Source organism: Palaemon carinicauda, chromosome 7 (assembly GCF_036898095.1).
Source record: "Palaemon carinicauda isolate YSFRI2023 chromosome 7, ASM3689809v2, whole genome shotgun sequence".
In the NCBI taxonomy this organism is placed as follows: Eukaryota; Metazoa; Arthropoda; class Malacostraca; order Decapoda; family Palaemonidae; genus Palaemon; species Palaemon carinicauda.
In genome coordinates, this window is record NC_090731.1 from 131,424,520 (window position 1) to 131,447,019 (window position 22,500).

The 22,500-nt window shown below is 43.7% G+C and overlaps 1 protein-coding gene across 1 annotated transcript in view; it reads left to right on the forward strand.

Moving 5' to 3' along the window:
- The window catches only part of Pbp49 (proximal sequence element A Pbp49), a 184,734-nt gene that overhangs the window by 98,744 nt on the left and 63,490 nt on the right, over nucleotides 1-22,500 (forward strand). The window contains exons 4-7 of the mRNA XM_068377505.1: nucleotides 3,486-3,586; nucleotides 13,642-13,793; nucleotides 16,913-17,049; nucleotides 22,015-22,171. Coding sequence (XP_068233606.1) covers nucleotides 3,486-3,586; nucleotides 13,642-13,793; nucleotides 16,913-17,049; nucleotides 22,015-22,171 — 547 coding nt within the window. The remainder of the gene's footprint in view (nucleotides 1-3,485; nucleotides 3,587-13,641; nucleotides 13,794-16,912; nucleotides 17,050-22,014; nucleotides 22,172-22,500) is intronic.

Sequence of the window (22,500 nt, forward strand, 5' to 3'; positions counted from 1 at the left end):
CCAGAGGCTTTGACTTCCTCTTTGAACAGGAAAGTTCGCGACGGCATTCTCTTCCAAAACAAGCCGGTCTCATCCATATTAAAGACTTGTTCCGGCTTGTATCCACCTTCGGCGATAATATTCTTGAACGTCTGGTTCACGTAAGTTTCATCAGCGGCAGTGTCAGCCGAAGCAGCCTCCCCATGCAGGGAAACGCTTTTCAGGGCGAAGCGTTTCTGAAACTTCGCGAACCATCCTTTGCTGGCGGAAAAACGTTTCTGAGGCTGGGAATCAGTGGATGTCCCTGGTTGAGGATCATCTGCATCATCATCTTCTTCAGCATGGTTGCCGTCGTCGTCTTGAGGTTCCTTTGCAGCAAAATTCTCATACAAGCTCAAAGCCTTTGATTGGATGGTGTTCGTATCCAAGGCTATGTTCTTCTTCCGGCAGTCGGCAATCCACACAGCTAAAGCACCTTCCATGCGTACGATCGTTTTATTACGCGTTGTAACGACTCGCTTCGCTGATCTGCTAAAGGTGATTGCAGCCGTCTTTCTAATGTTCGCCTCGTCCTTCTTGATATAGCGAACAGTAGATTCGTTGATGCCAAAATGGCGCCCAGCGGACGCGTAACTTCTACCATCTTTTAACATATCGAGAAGCGTAACCTTCTCAGCTATCGTCATCATCCTTCGGTGGCGTTTAGGCTCACTACCAGCCTTAGTAGAAGCAGAACGCTTGGGAGCCATTGTACAGTAGGATTTGACAAAAAGTTCAACTTAAAAAGGTCGCACACAGCACAGATTCACAAACTTAAGAACGTCTACTCAGCGATACGCGGGAACAGAGAGTGGACGACCCGGGCCCGCGAGAACCTAGATGCTGCGGGTTGGAGATGATGGCAAAACACCAATCACAGGCTAGATAACAAAACTTGAGTTCTGATTCGTCATCTATCAGCGCTTGAACCAATCACAACCCGTCTTACAGTATATGATGCGTAGGTTACCAACTCATACAAGATACCCCGCGCATACCGTACGTACGTATTAATAATAATAATAATAAATAATGATAATAATACAGTACAGTACTGTAATAATAATAATAATAATGATAATAATAATAACAATCATAATTTTATAAACAACAACAACAATAATAATAACAATATTTAATAGCTTTACGTATGCTACAGTATTTTATTCTTTTGTAGGATGTGTGTGTGTGTGTCTCTCTCTCTCTCTCTCTCTCTCTCTCTCTCTCTCTCTCTCTCTCTCGTACGCTTATTCGAAATGTGATTTTTGCAACAAAGAATGTTATTGGATGCAGTACTGTACTACGTACGTATACATACAAAAGATTCATGGAAAAGAAGCACATCCATTACATTTGTAGTACTGTACGTACAGTAGTAGCCATCAGCAGCCTTACACCATTCTAATATTGTATGACTGCATCTGATTTGCGTTTCATGTTCGATTTAATTTTACTACGTACTGTATACAGTACTGAATTATCGTATGATAATACAGTAATAATGATAATAATAATAACAATAATTTTATTAACAACAACAACAATAATAATAACAATAATAATAATACAGCTTTACGTACGCTATTTTACGCTTTTGTTGTAGGATGTGTGTGTGTCTCTCTCTCTCTCTATCTCTCTCTCTCGTACGCTTATTCGAAATGTGATTTTTGCAACAAAGAATATTATTGGATGCAGTACTACGTACGTATACATACAAAGATTCATGGAAAAGAAGCACATCCATTACATTTGTAGTACAGTAGTAGCCATCAGCAGCCTTACACCATTCTAATATGGTATGACTGCATCTGATTTGCGTTTCATGTTCGATTTAATTTTACTACATACTGTATACAGTACTGAATTATCGTATGATCACATTCTCTTTTCGTGTTTTATTTCTTTCTGTGCTGAATTATATATCATATGTAATGCAATGAACAATCAGTAAGAGCAGATATTACTAATTACAGTATTAATGGAATTACAGGTAACAAAATATCGTATTTGGTTGTCTTCAGATTTCGCGGTATTTTCGAATTTTCCGGAAAATCCGCGATATGTATATATATATATGGGTTATGGAAAAAACCTGCGAAGTGGTGAATCCGCGATGGTCGAACCGCGAAGTAGCGAGGGTTCACTTTATATATATATAGTATATATATATATATATATATATATATATTATATATATATATATATATATATATATATATATATATACTGTATATATATATATGCTAATTATTTAAAATTTGTCTTTTTTAGCTTAAAAAGCTTTAAAGACATAAAACAGGTTTATAAGAGTGTTAACATGGTTTTTAAAAGCTTGAATTATAAATAAAGTAAAGAAATACAAAAATTTGAAGAAATTACGAAAATATATGCTATAGATTTTTTTATATACAGTACTTAGCAGTTTTCATCTATGGCCATGTGTGGTATTGAGGTTTTGAACGTAACACCCATGTTAGCTGAGGTATTACTGAATCATGTCTCATTATTTCCCCTTGCACATTATGTGGTCTGGTAGGCATCAGAATCCTCACTGTCATTGTACACATTGTTTTAGGATGGGTAATCCTTTCAAACTTTGGCCAATGTGCTAGCTCCTTGGACAGACCATAGTAAATCTAGTGGTGAGTAATATGTAAATTAAAGTTATCTTACACCTTGAAGTTGGATTACAATATTATCTACTTAGGTACAAAGTTTTATTTGTATTGCTATCCCAGAGAGTTCCTTTCTGGAGCAATCACAAGCAAATATGGATTTGTAAGTAAACCATAATCTTATTTTGAGGTCACATTTCCTACTTCCCCTCAACTAAATCAACTAAACAGCAAAGTTTCAAACTGAAGAATGTCTCAGGGGCTGCAGATTGCACCCAACTTGAGGCACAGCCCCCGTCTTTCTGGATGAGTAAGATGAACTTGGTAAATATTAATTGTTCTGCTTTTCAAATACTAAAGTAAGGTGTTGGTTTGCATATAAGAAACATGGAATATATTACAGAATATTTCTATTTCTCATACATGTGGTTGTAAAAAAGTGAGAATTGAAATAGTTTTTAATGCTCATGACATCAAATGGGTAATGTATATGAACTAAAAAATGTAGCTTAAAGGCTTCTTCATCTTCTAATTTTTATTATGACCATGGTTCTCTCTTCCAGTGGTATTTAATGCTTGTGTATTTAGTTTCTGGTAGTATTTGTGTGATTTATCTCCATGTATTCACAGTCTCTCTTCACCTTATCCTCAACATAACTTGCTCTTATGATCTTAGTGACATCCAGTGCCTTCCAGAGCACATGGTTTGATCTCTATCTTGAGAAAGATGAAAAAAATAGTAGTAGAGTTGAAAATTAAATGGAAGTACTATTGTGTGGGAGGGGCATTTATGCTCGAGAGTTTTTTATAATTTCTTGATGAAAATGTCTAGTTTTTTCAAATGTTTTTCAGTGTTGACTTGTTAACTGTAGATGCTGAATTACCCACTGAAGACACAGCAGTATCAATTGAGGCTGTGAGGCATTCTGGTAGTATAACCAACTGGTATGCTGGTAAGTGTTGGAAAGTGTTTTAGTTAAGTACTAATTTTAAATTTGTTTGATTAAAAGCCTATCGCTTTTACTTCATATAATTATTCATCATTACAAATAGACAGATACCAACGTTATCATAAAAAAAGAAGAACCTTGGGGGATGATGTAATTATAGTGTGTTCTGACACCAAATACAAAACCTTTCGCTATTTATAGGGATTATACTTTCGGCAAAGCTGGAAGACTAGCCATAAGACTTTTAAGCACATCAACAAGCTCAAGGTAGTGTTTCGCAACCTTTTCTGTTAAAAACAGAAATCCCAGGTCACACTGGTGGTCTTTTTGGACACTTTTCATTGCTGGAGAAACTCGTTCCACACTGGCATCTTCATCAGAGATCTCGTCAGTGGTGTTTGAATGATCACTGTTCAGCCACCAGGGATTCCCTGTTCCATTGGGACAGGGGGCGCGGAGCTCAACAAGAAAATCTTCACCACAGGAGTCCCACTCGACTCTCTGCCTCCAGATGTGGCTGCTATCAGATGTGTTGAAGGAAGGTTGGTGCCCACACCTGAATGACCTGGTCTTTTCAAGTGTTTAGTCAGTGGTCCCTACATACTTGTGTAGCAGGGAGGCTTATTGCCTTGTCGGGTTCTCCGGGGATCAAACTATTTGGCACATGGCTAAATAGGAAACTCCCCATGTTTAACTCTCCCATTCCAGACCCATGGGTAGTGTTTGCTGACGCCTTCCAACAATCCTGGAATCACCTGGACACGTACACCTTTCCTCCATTCAGCCTGATCCACCCACTTATCAAGTGTTGATTATGCCAGGACTCAAGTTGACATTGGTGGCCTCATGCTGAGTGGTATCCCGATCTATTAGCACTTCAAGTTGAGGTCCCGAGAGAACAACCCCAATGGTCTGCACTCTTCTGTCAACTGCATCATCTGAGGTACTGTACCACCAATTTTTGAAGTTGCTGGAACTTCATTGTTAAGAGGCTATCCAGCATCTCTTCTGAGCAAAAGGCTTTCTGGAGACACTGCACAAAATATGTTTATGTACCTGCAATGGTCATTTGCTGCTCTCTCAGGGCCAAGTGGGCCATCTTCTGTCATTTGAGTTGTAGAAGGGATACTTCTCTGATCAGAGCAATACTAGCACACATTGCAGATATCCTCATCTCCCTTCACTGAGAAAAGCACCTCTCAGGTGCCGCAACTCAGTCTTGGGCATGGTTGTTCGATTGAAGAGTGTAGACCTCTCTTCTTCATGGGAGCTGTCTGCTCGTGAAGAGCTTTGAGCAGTCTTGCCTGCTCTGGGATCACTGGACCCCTGAGGGTAACAGGACACTTGTTGTCGGTGCTTCTCTGCGTACCCTATATGAGCCTTTGACAAGGCCGTCAGGCAGAGATTTGATTCTCAATACGGTCTTTTTTTTGTTAGCCTTAAAATTGACAAAGAGAAAGGGGGGGGGTTGCATGGTCTCTCTTTCTTAGTCAACCACGCTGAGCGGTGGAAGGTCTCCTTTAGTTTTGTGCCTAGGTAGGGACCAAAACCCAGAATCCGTTAGCCCATGACCTCATGTTCAAGACCTTCATCTTCTCTACGGGAACCAGAAGGTGGTGATCAAGAGGAGACACATGTGTCCCATAAGTGCTCTGTGGAACTATCGGGAGAGTACTCAACACCTCAGGTCTGAGTATCGGTGACTTCATTAGCGCTGTCAGGATTAAAAAAGGTTTCAAGAATATTACCTCTCTCTGATTTTGTGAGACGATCCCTACAGTGTACTCCGTGACTGCTAAGATAGTAAAGGTACTATCTACGATTAGAGTTCACGAAGTCAAGGGTATAGGCCCCACCTTAGCCTTCAAGAGAAACCTTTAAGACAGGCAGGGTGGGATTTGGAAATGCCAGACCACCTTCACAGCCTTTTATCTAGGGTTATATACCCATAAGTCCCTTGACACCTTTGTGCTGTGGAGGCTGCTGAAATAATTGTGTAGCCGGTCCAGCTCCCATATGAGACAAGAAGCATCCTGTCTTGTAACTTGAAGATGTAAGACTGGAATGAATAGTAGAATGCATTGCCCTTCTTCATGTACTGTACAAAGTGGTCGAAATGTTACATGTTGAACCTTACTTGTTGCTGGTAAGTTACACTTCTGAGCTGAGCTCTATTCTTTTATTCTAAAGAAGTATCTCCTCCCTCTTCCCTAATGGGGATTGGATGGTGAAATTTTTACCAACCCATCAATCATAAAACACCAGATATATTCTCGACTGATTTTCTCTTTGGGAATTCAACGGCCATTCAAGCTTGTGCTGAAATCATCTCCCTATTCAAAGGACTCATGTTTAGAAAATAAAAATTTATTTTTAAATTTGTTTTGTTCCGACACATTCAGTACAAACCTTCGCTATTTGTAGGGTATTACTTTCGGCAACGCTGAAAATCAGCCAAGACAATTTTAGTGAGGGATAATTACCCCATCTGCTAGTTAGCGGGAGGGGGTTGGGGTAGACTAGCTACCCCGCTCACTCACACCTTTCGGTTGAGTAACCACTTTTACTTTTGGCTCGGTAGAGTGCAGACATGCCATCTCTCTTTCCCGTCAAACAAACTGCCTTGACTTTATTACTATTTCTTTTTCTTTTGTGTGTGTTGGTGTGTGTATGGTTATTGTCCCGCTATGCGGACATGTCCAGGGATTGAAGGCCACCGCTGCGGCACCTTCATGTCGTCCGTGGAGACGGACCCACACTCTTTATGCCCGGCTTGCCGGGGAACTCAGTGTTCGCGGGACAACACCTCTTCCGAGTGTAGGGAGTGGCCTGCCTCCCACTGGGAGAGGTTTGGGTGTAAGAAGAAGTCTAAATGCGAATCTTTGCTTTCGGGGTCTTCCTCGAAATCGAAGAAATCGCGGGCTTCTGCTTTCTCTGTGCCCAAATCTCTGCCCGAAGCTAATCCTCGACCAGGCCCTTCTGGGGTACGGTCGAGCAGTAGCGCAGGGCTTGTGACTCCAGGTCAACCCTATGAGATAGATGAGGATGGTGGCTCCCCTAGTGAGTCGGCTCCTTCTCTTCCCCTAGGGAGCGCCTGTTCTTTTCCAGACGTTGGGTCTGGTTCCGACGCCGAGGAGTTAGCTAACCCACCAGGGGCGGTGGCAGGGCTCTCTCCAAGGAAAGCATTCCCTTCGGGGGAACATATCTCTCGTTTGCGAGAGAAGGTTGCCTCTGTGCTTCGGCAATCTCCTTACGCTTTAGGTTCTCCTTCAGGGGTGGAAAGAGAACCTTGTTATAAGCGTAGTTCTCCTTCGGGCAAACTTTCCTCCCCTGCGGAGGATTTATCTTTGACCTTAATCAGTCTCCCCCTCGGGCAGAGTCTGTTGTACGTTCCTCTCCAGAGGTTCGTAGAGTGGAGGGGTGGGTAACCCCTCTCCACCCCGGGCGTTCTCCTCCTCGGGCTGTGAGGAGATGTCTTTTTGAACCTGCTGGTTCTTCTCCCGTTGATCCTTCGGGGTCTCGTGACGATCACCCTTTTGGCTGGCGTGATCGTGAGCCTTCGGGCTCTCGTCATGTTGATCCTGCGGGTTCTCATGACAGCAGGAGACCTTTGGGTCTCTGTCGCGCTGAACCTTCGAGCTCTCGCGACTTGAAACCTTTGGGTTTCCGTTACGCTGAACCCTCGGGTTTTCGTAACGACGGTAACGTTGAACCTCCGGGTTCTCGTACCGTCAGTCGCGTTGATCCTTCAGGTTCACGTGACAAAGGAACCTCGATTCCTCGTTACGCTGAACTTTCGAGTTCTCGTGACCAGAGTCATTCTTTTTTTGTCAGAGATTTTAAACTCTCGTGTTGATCGTTCGCGCTCACACAACACAAGCTATCGTGAACCTTCGGGTAAGTGTAGCAGTGAGTTCTCTCACCAACCTGAGAGCTCTCGCGCGCATGACCAAGTTGGCGCGCACGGCCAAATTGGCGTGCACGACCGAATCAGCGTGCACGACCGACTTGGCACGCATGACCGTCTTGGCACGCACGACCGTCTTGGCGCACGCAAATGAAATGGCGATCATGGCACGTGGGTTCATCCTATGGCGCGCCATATGCACGAACATCCTGTTGCTCGCCATGTGCGCGAACAACACACTGCGCGCCATGCGTGCCAGGAGCGTGAACAACCTCATGCGCTCCAGGAGCGCGAACAACCTCATGCTCTCCAGGAGCGCGAAAAAGGTGCGTGCAATCGGGAAAGGCGCGCGCACGAGCTCCCTTCTGCCTACCAGCAGTTCGGCGCAAGAGCGCACGACCATCTTGGCGCTCACAATCAGTCTCTCGAGCCCCTTAGGCCTCAACAGAGACAACAGTCGCCTGTGCGACCGAGCCCAGACTCTATCCCTAAGGGTAGGCCTGTGCCGATCTTGCTTGAAGGGAAGCCTCCATCAGACAGGAGGGTTAGGAAACCTGGCCAGGTTCCTAAACCCAGGGAGCAGTCCTTTCCTAAGGACCTTCCCCTTAGTTCCTCAGGAGCCCGTGACCCCACGTGGCTTAGCACCTTATTCAATGTAATGCACCAAGCCATGAAGGGAGTCGTTCCCCGCTCCCAGTCCTTAGGTGATACACCTAGGATTCCCTTGTCGCCTCCTCTCTTCCCAGGGTCGTCGCCCCCTCTCTTACCAGGGTCCTCTCCTCCCTCCGATCCTAGGAGGAGGTCGGAAGTTCCCGCACAGGCGGGTCCTTCAGGCAAGGGGAGACGATCATCCCCTCGCAAAAGACCTTTGGAGGAGATTAGGCATGAACATCAGGGTAGCCCCCTGCAGTTCAAGATGCCACAGGCAGGCCAAAGGGGGAAAGGAAAAGGATTCGTCCTTCGCCCCCCAAGGAGGATAGGGTTACTTCCTATGGAGACTCCTTTTGTTCTTTACCAGTCGAGATAGTGTCTAAGGAGGCACGACCTGCGACTGGACGGGATTCACCCCGTACGGCAATGGACTTACATTCCACCCGTAAGCCGACGGAGTCCTCTAGGCCCTTGGGGACAGAGGACCTCCGGCCTCGTAGGAGGGAACCGAAGGATTTGTTCACCATCCCCAAATCCTTGGCCAGGCTTCCTTCCTCACTGCCTCCCAGGCAGCCGGAAGCGAGCACCTCCCCGGTAGTCTCCCTATCCCCAATCTATACAGCTGACGACTTCGACCCACGCCGGGTTCCTATGGATGAGAGCTCGGACGTGGAAGGGCAGAGCGATCTCGAGGACGACACTCTGCCAGCAGTCGCTAGCCTTAAGCTTACAGAGGATGAGAGGAAGGAGTCGGAACACGCCTTCTGGCAGGTCCTAGCCTGCATCTGCTCCATCAGTGGACTTCCAGATCCATCGGCAGCCCCTCTAGATGGGAAAGAAACGGTCCTTGACCAGTTCTATTGCACTCGGAAACCTCATAGGACCAGTGCAGCTTTGCCCTGGTCAAAGGGGTTGAAGAGTGCCAAACAGAAGGCAGTGTCCCAGGCAACTGGGTCCACCTCTTCTCTCCGCTCCAACTCGTCCTCCAAGCTCCTACCTCCTCCGTATGTGTTTCAGAGGAGGTACTACGAGATCCTCGGGGAATCTCTTCCAACGCTGCCTCTCGACCACTCTATAGAGGCACTCTCGAAGGCCACCCCCTTCGAGAAACTTATGGGACTTCCAGTCTCCTTTTCGGCCTCTGAAATCCTAAACCAGGAAAAGGTGGCGAAGTACGCCATGCAGGCTACATCGTGGGTGGATTTCTGGTTAGGATCCTTAGGACAACTGGTGCGGTCTAAAGACCTGTCTCGGGAGTCCTCCAGGAAATCTTTGGAGACTTTCCTATTGACTGGCACTCGAGCCATCGAGTTCCTCTCCCATCAGGTAGTGAACCTTTGGGCCAACACTATCCTGAACAGGAGAGATGCCATCATAGGCAAGCTCTATAGACATCTCCCTCAGGCCAAAGTAGCGAGTCTGAGAAAAGCTCCTTTCGAGGGCAATTCTTTGTTTCACCCCGAGGATGTCGAGCGGGTGGCAGAGAGGTGGAGGAAGTCCAGTCAGAACTCTCTCATTCAAAAGGTCTTAACAGCTAGACCTTACCTCTCTCAGCCACAGCGGAAAGCACAGCAAAACCCACAGCCGAAAAGGGCTAGAGACCTAAAACAGCAGGGTAAAAAGGGTGCAAAGCAGGCCTTTCACAGCAAAAAGTCCTTTCGTGGAGGAAAGGGTAAGAAGGGATCTGGCCGAGGCCGGTCCCAATAAGACAGGCAATCCTCCCATTTGCCCACCTGTGGGGGAGTGCCTGCAAAGCTGCTGGCAGAGGTGGCTTCACCACGGGGCCGAACCCTGGACGGTCGAGGTTATTCGTTCAGGGTATCGTATCCAGTCACGCTCTCTCTCCCTCCACTGACTCGAGTGCCGATTCCATTGAACTCCTGTGCGAAGAGATCCGCAGAGGAGTTTACCCTCAGGGCAGAAGTCCAGTTCATGTTGGAGAAGGACGCCCTCCAGGAGGTCCTCGGCGGGTCCCCAGGCTTCTACAGTCGACTCTTTCTTGTGAAAAAGGCGTCTGGAGGCTGGAGACCAGTCATCGACCTCTCGGCCCTGAACAGGTTTGTTGAACAGACACCTTTCAGGATGGAGACGGCCGACACAGTCAGACAAGGGATAAGACCCCAGGACTTCATGTGCACTTTAGATCTGAAGGACGCATACTTCCAGATCCCAATTCACCCGTCTTCCAGGAAGTATCTGAGATTCATGTTCAATTGGAAGCATTATCAGTTCAGGGTACTGTGTTTCGGTCTTTCCACAGTACCCCAGGTATTCACGAGAGTGTTCGCCCTAGTATCATCTTGGGCTCACAGAGTCGGCATCAGTCTCCTAAGATACTTAGACGACTGGCTGATTCTGGCAGATTCGGAGGTGGCCCTTCTCTGCCACCGAGACAAGCTTCTAAAGTTTTGCCAGGATCTGGGGATCGTGGTAAACCTCAAGAAGTCTCAACTGCTCCCCTCTCAAGAACTGGTATACCTAGGCATGCGATTAGACATCCTAAGGCACAAGGCGTTTCCATCAGACGAAAGGATCCAGAGACTGAGGGAGATGGCACAAGTCATCCTCAGTCGGGAAGAGCTCCCGGTGCAGTATTGGCTTCGCCTTCTCGGTCACCTCTCTTCCCTGACCTGAGTGGTCCCCAACAGTCGCCTCAGGATGAGATCCCTCCAGTGGCGACTAAAATTCCAGTGGAACCAACACCCCGATTCCCGGGATCACCTAGTCCGCATAGGGCTAGAGGAACAGGCGGATCTCAGGTGGTGGCTGGCGGAGCCGAACCTCTGCAAAGGGGTCGATCTTCTCATCTCTCCCCCGGAATTGATGCTTTTTTCGGATGCATCAAAAGAAGGGTGGGGAGCTCACGTGTTGCACCATTACATCTCCGGCCAATGATCCGAATCAGAAAGGTACCAGCACATAAATCTCTTAGAGATGAGGGCAGCCTTTCTGGCCCTCAAAGAGTTCCACCAGGTCCTGGCGGGGCATTCCGTGGTGCTGATGAGCAACAACACCACGGTAGTGGCGTATCTAAGCAAACAGGGCACTACCTTTTCGCAGCAGCTGTGCCATCTGGCAGTAGATACTTGGATGGGGAGAGGACAACTCCTCGGCGACTCTATCAGCTCGCTTCATTCCGGGCAAGCGGAATGTGCTAGCGAACAAGCTGAGCAGAGCGACTCAGGTAGTTGGCACCGAGTGGTCTTTGAATCCTCTGATAGCCAACAAAATCCTAACTTTGTGGGGTTCCCCGACTGTGGCTCTTTTCGCAACGGCCCCAGCCCCGGATCCCCAAGCTCTTTGGCAAGATGCTTTTCAACAACGGTGGATAAACCTGGACGCTTATGCGTTTCCCCCGTTCTGTCTGATGAGAAAAGTCCTCAACCAGGTACGAGCAAGCAACAACTTGCAAATGACCCTCATTGCTCCGCTATGGCATTACGCAGAATGGTTTCCGGACCTTGTGCATCTCCTCACGGAGATCCCGAGGGAGCTTCCTCCACAAGACGACCTCCTCAAACAACCACATGCCAACATCTTCCACAGAGCCGTAGCCTCGCTTCGACTTCACGCCTGGTGACTATCCAGTACCTCCTCTCACAGAGAGGCTTTTCGCAACCGGTTGCGAAAAGAATGGCTGGACACCTCAGGAGATCCACAGAGGCAGTCTACCAGGCAAAGTGGTCAGTTTTCTGTGGTTGGTGTCATGGAAGGGGTATCTCTCCCCTCGATGCCTCTGTTCCAACTATAGCGGAGTTTCTTGTATACCTTCGGGAAGAAATGCTTCTCTCAGTCTCGGGAGTCAAAGGCTACCGCTCAGCCTTGAGTCTCGCCTTTAGACTGAAAGGAGTCTATATTTCCTCCACGTTGGAACTTTCTTTGCTCATATGCAGTTACGAGCTTACTTGTCCCCAGGCAGAGCTAAGACCTCCCCCTTGGAACGTGGTTTGGGTCCTCAGGTCTCTGAAGGGCTTCCCCTATGAACCACTACGCCAGACCTCAGATCACCACCTCACGTGGAAGACGGTGTTTCTGCTCGCTCTGGCTTCGGCCAAGAGAGTCAGCGAACTTCATGGTCTATCTGCTGATGTCTCCCACTCTAGGAGACGGGGGGGAAGTAATCCTCAACTACATCCCTGAGTTCGTAGCTAAGACTCAAAATCCGGGTGTGCCGGACTCCAGGTTCGGCCCATTTCGGATAGAGAGTCTTCGTTCTGTAACCGAAGATCCAGACCAACTGTTACTATGTCCAGTAAGGGGTCTGAGGTGTTACTTAAAAAGAATAGCAAAAGCTCGCCCCCGTGTACGAGCACTTTTTGTCAGCACGGGGAAGGTCAAGAGGAGGGTCACAAGGAATACTATTTCCTCCTGGATAAGGAAAGAAATCGAATATGCTCTATATCCAGATCCTCCTCTGTCCAACCGACCCAGAGCTCATGACGTCAGAGGCATTGCAACGTCTCTGGCGTTCAAGAAGAATTTTTCTGTGCCATAGGTATTGCAAGCGGGCGTGTGGAGGCATCAAACGACTTTCACAGCCCACTACCTGAAAGACGTAACCCACAGGAGCATGGAAACCTTCTTCATTGGTCCTGTGGTGTCCGCGCAATAAGTGATCTAATACCTCAGGCTCCTTGATGGACAAGTAGCAGAGGGTTGAGGGCTGAGGTTATCCGGGTTAGTCTAGGGTGAATGAAAAGAATGTCTGGCTCACTTCTTTCTTTCTCCTTTCCCCCCCCCCCCCCCCCTGCGGAAATAGCTCCGCAATACCGAAGCATAGCTGACCTCACCCCTCTGCAGGTAAGAATCATTTCCCTTTTGCATCCTGAATACTTTGAGGGAGGGTATTGGATATGTTTTAGAATCTTCGAGTTCCTATGTGAAGACAAGCCACGAGTCTCTCTCACACAAGCTGCAGGCTGCTATCAGTGAATTACCTTGTAACTACTGTACTTTAATTTTAGCGAGGGTAGGGTTCCTACTAATTAGATCAAAAATCAATTAGAAGGAATCCCGGGTCATGACCAAGGCCAGTTGGTAGAACTTCCTCCCTCCTAAGAGTAAGTCACCCTATAGATAGCAAAGGTTTGTATCTGTGTCGGAACAAATAACAAATTTGGAAATAATTTGTATTTTTCCTAACATACAAACCTGGAGCTATTTATACAAATTGGCCTGCCACCCTGTCCCCCTAGAAATCCTGCCAGAAAGCAAAAGTGGTTACTCAACCGACAGGTGTGAGTGAGCGGGGTAGCTAGTCTACCCAAACCCCCTCCCGCTAACTAGCGGATGGGGTAATTATCCCTCACTAAAATTGTCTTGGCTGGTTTTCAGCGTTGCCGAAAGTAATACCCTATAAATAGCTCCAGGTTTGTATGTTAGGAAAAATACAAATTATTTCCAAATTTGTTATGTTTTAAAGTGTTCAGTTTTTTTTTAATAAGATTATGTTAAATATGTTTAGTCACTGGACTTGACTATTCTTTAATTATGTTATCAGGTGCTTTTGAAGATGGTATTATTCCTGCTAGTGGAGAAGAAGTATTACAGACATTAAAAGAACAAGCTGCTGAACTAAGTAAAAGAGAACATATTAGAGACTATGCTCGTCTTCGATATCGACTTTTGAAATATTTTTCAACAATTAGAATGGTAAGCTTGTGTTTATTCAATAAGAATTCCATAACTTGTGCCTTAGTATAATTTTATTTGCCATGAAATCCCTCTATTGATAATGGAAGCAGTGCCACCATTTTGACAAATGAGGTTTGCACATGCACTATGACCTGCAGGATTCAGCTGGCAACCTAACTAAGGTGTTCATATAAGTTTTCCTAAGGCTTATACTTATTTTATCAATTGTTTTCTTTTGGTGCATTTTCAATTTTCATTTCTTTTGATCAAATTTACATAATTTAGTGAGAAATGTAAATGCTGAACAAGATATTCCTCCTAGGATATTAGTGCAAGGTTATTTTTTTCTGTAAGTATAAGTTTGTTTTTAAGGAGTATTGTAAATTTTCTTAAAGCTGATTGGATCAGAAAATTAGTAGACTAATTGTCATAGAGGTTATTAGTTTTCATTCATTTCTTCATTAATTAGGAGTTACCACTTGGGCTACATACACTAGTATCAGTCGGGGTTTATTGATTTAATCATACTTTTACAGTGGTACGAATCTTTCACTACCTTTTCGAAGATAGCAATCAAGTAAGCTAGTGTTGTTAATAATGCATAATACTATAGAAGTAGCATAGGAATACTATTTAGAGCTGTGATATGCTACAATGTTTAGGTTGATGCTCATAGGCAAATTTTAACAGTTTGTAGGCTGTGCAATGAGTAGTTTAAGGCAGCGATTCCAAACCTTTTCAACTTCACGGACAAGCCAAGAGAGTAGGAAAGCTTTTGTGGAACTGTACATACATCCAGGCATAGACTGATTTAAATTGTTGTAATAATGATGAAATACATCAAAAGGCATAAAAAATGCACATATCCTCAACATATTTTATTCATATTTTTAGCAATGAAACTTTCTATGTGAAAATGCCATGTAATAATGCATATTATAAGATAAGTTCACATTATGAAAAATATATTTCCTAATCAAATGCGTTCCATAGTGGGGAAAAATCCTGTAGTAGAAAGGGAGACATGCTGACATTCATGTGTTGCAAGGAACTATCAATACACCAAAATGTAATATTTCATATTTAACAAATTTTATCTCTCTTTACCAAGGCACTTCCCACAATTTGGTGGTTAGTTGACAAAAAGGAAAAAAAGAAATAACAAAAGGGGACTTTTGTTCTCTTAGCTCCTCCCTGCCTGACAAGGGATTCAGGCGAGTTTGGTTGGTATTGCTAGGGTGCCACAGCCCACCCTACTCTGTTACCCACCAGAAATGAAGCTTCATATGCCAATTCCCCTACTGGTGCTACCTCAGCGGTCACCAAGGTAACCGGAGGAAGCAGCAGGGCCTATCAGAACTGCATCACAGTTGCTTGCCATTCATTCCCATTTCTTGCATGCTCTTTTGCATCTCTTACATCTATCCTCCTATCACTCAGAGCTTCCTTCACTCCATCCATTATCCAAACCTTGGCCTTCCTCTTCTTCTTCTCCCATCAACTCTTGCATTCATTGCCTTCTTCAGCAGACTGCTATTTTCCATTCTTTCTACATGGCCAAACCACAGCAACACATTCATATTCACTCTGGCTGCTAATTCATTTTTCACACCCATTCTCACTCTTACTACTTCACTCCTAACCCTACCTAATCGAGATACACCAGCCTTACTCCTCAGACATTTCATCTTGAACACATTGAATTTCTGTCTCTCCGTCACTTTCATTCCCATCAACTCCGATCCATACATCACATTTGGTGCAATCACTTTCTCATATAGAACTCTCTTTACATTCATTCCTAACCCTATAGTCGTTACCACTCCCTTCACTTCCCCTAAGACTTTACATCCTTCATTCACTCTCTCACGTACATCTGCTTCCACTCCATTTGCAGCAACAACAGACCTCAAGTACTTAAACTAGTGTACTTCCTCAAGTAACTTTCCATTCAATATGACATTCAACCTAGCACCACCCTCCCTTCTCGTGCATCTCATAACCTTACTCATAACCCACATTAACTCTCAACTTCCTACTTTCACACACCCTTCTAAACTGTCACTAATCGACCCAGCTTTTCCTCTGAGTCTGCAACCAGTACAGTATCATCCTCAAACAACTGATTCACCTCCCACTCGAGATCACTCTCATCTATCTGTTTCAATCCTCGACTAAGCACTCGAGCATTCACCTCTCTCACAACTCCCATCAACAAAAAAAAAAAAATTGAACAACCATGGTGACATCACACATCCCTTTCTCAGTCCCACTCTCACTGGAAATCACTTACTCACTTTATTTCCTATTACTCACTTTATTTCCTATCCTAACACATGCTTTACTGCTTATCTATAAACACTTCCCTACTTGCAACAACCTTCCACCAATTCCATATAACCTCATCACATACCATATTGCTTTCCTATGAACTCTATCATAGGCTTTCTCCAGATCCATAAATGCAACATACACCTTATCTTTTGCTTAATATTTCTCGCATATCTACCTAACTGTAGAAATCTGATCCATACATCCCCTACCTCTTCTAAAACCCCCTTGTACTTCTAAGATTGCATCCTCTGTTTTATCCTTAATCCTGTTAATTATCATTCTGCCATACACTTTTCCAACTACACTCAACAAACTAATACCCCTTGAATTGCATTACTGATGCACATCACCCTTACCTTCATTTAATGGAATAATACATGCACACACCCAGTTCTCTGGTACCATCGACAACATGAAGCATATATGAAAAATTCTCACCAAGATTGACAACATAAGACATATTAAACAATCTCACCAACCATTCAAGTACAGTCACACCCCCTTCCTTTAAAATCTCAGCCCTCACACCATCCATACCAGGTGCTTTTCCTGCTCTTGTTTCATCTAGTGCTCTCCTCACTTCCTCTCTAGTAATCTCTCTTTCATTCTCATCTCCCATTACTGGCACCTCAACACCTGCAATAGCAATTATATCTGCCTCCCTATTTTGCTCAACATTTAGCAACCTTTCAAAATATTTTGGCCACATTTTCCTTGCCTCACTTAGTGAGTAGTGAAATGATAGGCCCTGTCAAATTTTTGTAACTAAAAAGATTATTCTTGAAAAACCATTTTTTCCACAGATAACAGATGAACACAATCACCCAGAACCCACACGGAAAGGTGAAGATCATACAGTGGAGTCTTTGCGTGACATTATTCTCAATGTTAGAGTACAAAGGCCATACCACAAAAAAACACACATGAAAAAGGCTTGCAAGTAAGTACCTTATGTTTTAATTATTGTAAAATGCTTTCAAATGGTTTTAGCTGAAAAATAATGTATGATGATTTTAATGAAAAGAAATTCTTGTCGCTTTAGGTTTTTAAATATCATCATAATAATAGGTTGATATCTCATACAGTTTAAAGGTTTAAAGGTTGCTCATGAATGGCAGAGGCCAGGAACAGTGACATTGCCCTAGCAATCAGGACAATACCCTAGAGACTGACCATATATTATATGATCAGCGCCCAAGCCTCCTCTCCACCCAAGCTAGAACCAGGGAGGGCCAGGCACTGGCTGCTGATGACTCACAGATAGACCTAGAGGCTCCCCCAATCCCCCCCAACCTTAGCTCACAAGGATGTTAAGGTTGCAGACACTAATGGCACTAACGAATCTGAGCGGGACTCGAACCACCGTCTGGCAAACACCAGACAGATACATTACCATTTAGGCCACAATAACCCTTTGGGTAAAAGATGTACATATATGTGCCTTCTGTGTAAACACAAATAGGCTCTTTTTTTAATTTTTTAAGTAAGGAAAGATGTTTGTTTCCATGCTTGTAACAAACTTGTAAGCTGCATTTGTTCTGGTGTGAATATAAACTTGAGTTTTTTTACATAGGAGAGATGACAGCAAAACTGGAATACACTGCAGTTAAATTTTAAAATGAGGAGTAAACAAAAGGTTGGTGGTTACTGACTGAGCGGGGAAGCCTCACCCCCCCTGCCCCTGCTTGCTGACTACGTAATCGCTTTGATAGCAGTTGTCAGTGAGGACACATTCTTGCTGGCTGGATTTTTGGCAAACTTTCTAATTCTTTTTCTTTTTCAGCATGTTAGTAACTTTACATCTTCAATGGGAATGACTGCCGAGATGCAAAATGTCCGGGGTTGGACAATAAATGCAAAACCTTTATGAGTTCCAGGGAGACACTTCTGCATTCAGGGTTCCCCATGTACTGAGTGTCGGGAGTGATCATCCTCCCAGTGGATAATGTATTGCAGGAGGAGGAAGTTCAAAGACATTCTTCGCTTTTGGCGTCATATTCGAAGTTGTGAAAGTCCCTATTTTTTCCTCTGACCTCCGATAGGTTGCTCTCTGAACCTTCTCCGTCTGTCTCCTCTTGAGGTGAATATGTTAAGAGGTTTGGTCCTGTAAATTTGGGGCAAACCTCAGGGCAAGGAGACCTTCCCATTTCCCTGTGTTTTGCAGTCAAGGAGACCTACCTGTTTCCATGAGTCTTCTGCTTCTGCTTTACAGATGGATGATGCTCTGTTTGTTGTGGCCTTCCTTGGGACTTGAAAGTCCTCCTTCCAAGGAGCAGATAATGGAGGTGTATGCTGTAAGGGCAATGCAGGAGTGTGCTGCTGCTCCTGCAAGAGATGTCATTGGTTCTTCTCCATTGAATGCACAGAGGCGAAAGTCCCTGGGCTCATGCCCACGTAGCAGTTCTCTTCCAACTTAGTGTCTTGATCACGATTTGAGACTATCGAAGGAGACATGTCTCCTAAGTGCCCTTCCTTCTGGAAATGCGCTTCATCGAAGGACCCTAGCGTTGGTGAGCATGCCTCCCAACCCACAAGTAGACATGGCTACTTGCCTTCATACCTGAGCACTCACACGTGCACCCTTAGCTACCTCAAGATCGTCTCTTGCGATACGGGTGCGTTGCTCGAGTACCCTAGCTCTTTGGTGACACTGCTGACAGATGACCATATACTGACAATTGGACCTACAGAAAGAGGAAAATACTCCTACCTGAGCACGCTTGCAAGATTGCATCTCAATATCTGCCTGATCTCTTTACCTGGAAGTGTTCTTGGCCCATTACTTTTCATACCATATACACATGACATGTGGTTTGGCCTAGAAAACAAGCTTGTTGCATATGCAGATGATGCTACTCTCTTTGCATCAATTCCATCTCCTGAATGTAGATCTAGGGTTGGTGAATCCCTTAATAGAGATTTAGCTAGAATTAGTGCATGGTGCAAATTATGGGGTATGAAGTTGAATCCTAACTAAACTCAAAGTATGATTGTAAGTAGGTCAAGGATGGTGGCTCCTCAACATCCGGATCTCAGTATTGATAATGTTTCTTTAAATATGTATGACTCTTTCAAAATTTTAGGTGTGATTCTCGACAGTAAATTTACTTTTGAGAAACACATAAGGTCTGTGTCTTCTTCAGTTGCACAAAAAATAGGCTTATTGAGAAAGTCTTTCAAGATTTTCGGTGATCAATCTATTCTGAAGAAGTGTTTTAATTCTTTCATTCTACCTTGTTTTGAGTATTGTTCTCCTGTCTGGTGTTCAGCTGCTGATTCTCATCTTAATTTGTTGGACAGAAACTTACGGTCTATTAAATTTCTTATTCCTGATCTAGATATTAATCTCTGGCACCGTCGTTCAATTAGTTCATTATGCATGTTGCATAAGATTTTTCATAACTCTGACCATCCTTTACATTCAGATCTCCCAGGACAATTCTACCCTGTTCGTAATACTAGGCAGGCAGTTAATTCTAATAGCCAGGCCTTCTCCATCACGAGGCTCAATACTACGCAGTACTCTAGAAGTTTTATTCCAGCTGTGACCAAGTTGTGGAATGATCTTCCTAATCGGGTGGTTGAATCAGTAGAACTTCAAAAGTTCAAAGTTGGAGCAAATGCTTTTTTGTTGACCAGGCGGACATGAGTCTTTTTATAGTTTATTTATGACATATTTGTTTTTGTTGTTGTTAATAGTTTATATATGACATGTCTGTTTTGACGTTGTTACTTATTTTAGAATGATTTATTGTTAATTTGTTCTCTTCATTTATTTATTTCCTTATTTCCTTTCCTCACTGGGCTATTTTTCCCTGTTGGAGCCCCTGGGCTTATAGCATCTTGTTTTTCCAACTAGGGTTGTAGCTTGGATAGTAATAATAATAATAATAATAATAATAATAATTGAAGAACTTGGACGCACTTTACCTAGACGTAGACATGCCTCGTCCAGACGCTCCTCACCCAGATGCACATCACCAGATTCATGTCACGAATGCGAACTTATGCTAGATACGCAATATCTAGAGACGAGGCACAGGACCCTAGACTTGCGCTTAGGCACACATCTTGCATGATAGTCAGAAGGCTCCTCCTATTATGAATTATTCACCTAAGAGGACAGAGGCATATGCTCGCAACATAGCTTTCCTCAATTCCAGGAACTAGACATTGAGCGTATAAGGCTTGATGATCGATGAACGGGCAACCGAATGTGGCATGAGACACCTTCCCAAGACGACCACTGCCCTTAGACTCATTAGGGTTATCTGTCACCCAGGGAGATAATCTTTGTTGACAATTATTGGTTGTCTATCATCGAATTTGACTCGACTTCTCGCTCTCCCTCTCTTTGGACTCAGAGGAAGGATGAACTCATGATCCGGACTGACCGTTACTATGTCATGTAAGGGCAGTTCGTCATTACCTTTAAAGAACTGCTCCCTTACGACCATCCATCCCTAACTTGTTAGTAGGCAAAAGTCGAAACAACAAGAGAATAACCAAAAATAGCATATCCTTCTGGTTACATGAAGCTTATAGATCTTTAGGAAAAGCACCGCCTTGGTCCCCTCCAAAAGCTCATGACATACGTGCTGTTTCTGCAACCTTAGCATTTTGCAAGAACCATTCAGTATCTCAAGTCCCTAGTGCAGGTGTTTGGGAGAGACAAACCACTCTCACCGCACATTATTTAAAAGATGGCACCCACAGATCACTGAATACTTTCTTCTTGGGCCCAGTGGTGGCGGCTAAACAAATAGTCTTAGATTTGCGCCTTTGCGGGACAGCTAACTCTTTCTCACAATCATCAGTTATTCTCAACATAAGTGTGTATGAGAGCTGAATGAATGAACATCACTTGTTTATGAGTATCAACATAGAAGATCACTTATACAGTACAGGTTAGAATATCTCTGTGACTTTAGTTGCCACGTTTGAACATACTGAATTTAAAGAAATAAAAGGGTTCATACAGTTTTGCAAACTTGTTGAGGCTCTGACTCAGTCACACTGGTTTTGTTCATGAGTCTATCGTCTCAACTTTGCCTCTCTTAAAAGCTGATTAAGATTATCAATATTATCCTTTGGGTCAAGGGTCTAGCAAGCATCCTATGTTTTACTGAGACTTCCTCCCTCCTAAGGAGGACTCCCCTTTAAGTGACGATGGTTTGTATTTGTGTAGGAACAAGTTGCAAAGTATTGAAAATAATTTTGTAATTTTCCTACCTATACAAACCTGAATCATTTACAGTTATCTAAATTTCCCACCTGATCCGTACCCCAAGTCTTGACCACGAGTATAGCATTGCAAGTCACCTGACCCAGCTGCTCCTACCCTGTGTGAGTGGGAGGTTGGCCACCATACAATGTAACCAGAATCCCAAGAGTTCCTTAATTCAAGTCTTAGCTAAAGAGCAATGGAGTAAAACCTTCTTTAAATGGCTGGTTTATATCGCTAGGAAAAATACAGAATATTTCTAAAAATTTGTAGTGTATTACAATTCTGATTAGTATTTTTTCATAAAATATTACCATTTAAAAAGAAAACCAACATGAATGTTATAACTCAAATATGGTTACTATAGTGATTTGAAAAAAAATATTTCTCAAATATTGTGGTCGCTATAGTGTTAAAAAAAAAAAAAGTCATCCCAGTTTCTTGCTAGTGCAAAGGAGTTTGGTCCTGGGAATGAACAACATTAATTAATTGTGCATTCATCAAAGAGTTAATTGAATTCTTTGGATATGTTGATGGTCAGGAATTCAGATGGACATAGTCAAGCAGGTTACATGTTAGTGCTGTACAGTGTGAAAAAAAAGATATGTTATTTTTCAGTACTTTGTATTACATATATCTTTTTACTTACAAAAATATAAATATTTTTTTCTTTTTTTGCAGCCGATTCCCTACCCATAGTCAAGAGCTATTACTTTTGGGGTCCCAAAAGTTGACAGATCTTAGGGATGCTCTAATTTGTATCAATGATTTAGGAGTTAATCAAGATTTTTCGCCTGATCCCCAGATATATCACCTTTCTCATCTGCCCAATAATTCAGTAAGGATTTTAATCTTATTTTAGAGAAATTACTACCTGTCCCCCTAATTTGTAGTTTAAGTAATTTTGCCCCTTTCAAAACTATCGCACGTCAGTTCAGTCATATCCTTCTTGGATGTAGGCAATATCACGGTCGTAGATATGTAATCAACCTGGTTATTGCTAGTCTTGGTTTGGTATGTTGTAAGATTTCAATATCATGATATATTCTCATGTATATAATGAATATAAGAATTTACAACAATCCCTTTCTTTGTAAAACTATAAGGTTCAAACGGGGTGCAAATATATCTTTAGTCTGGTTAAGACATTAGTGGATGGCTAGCCTT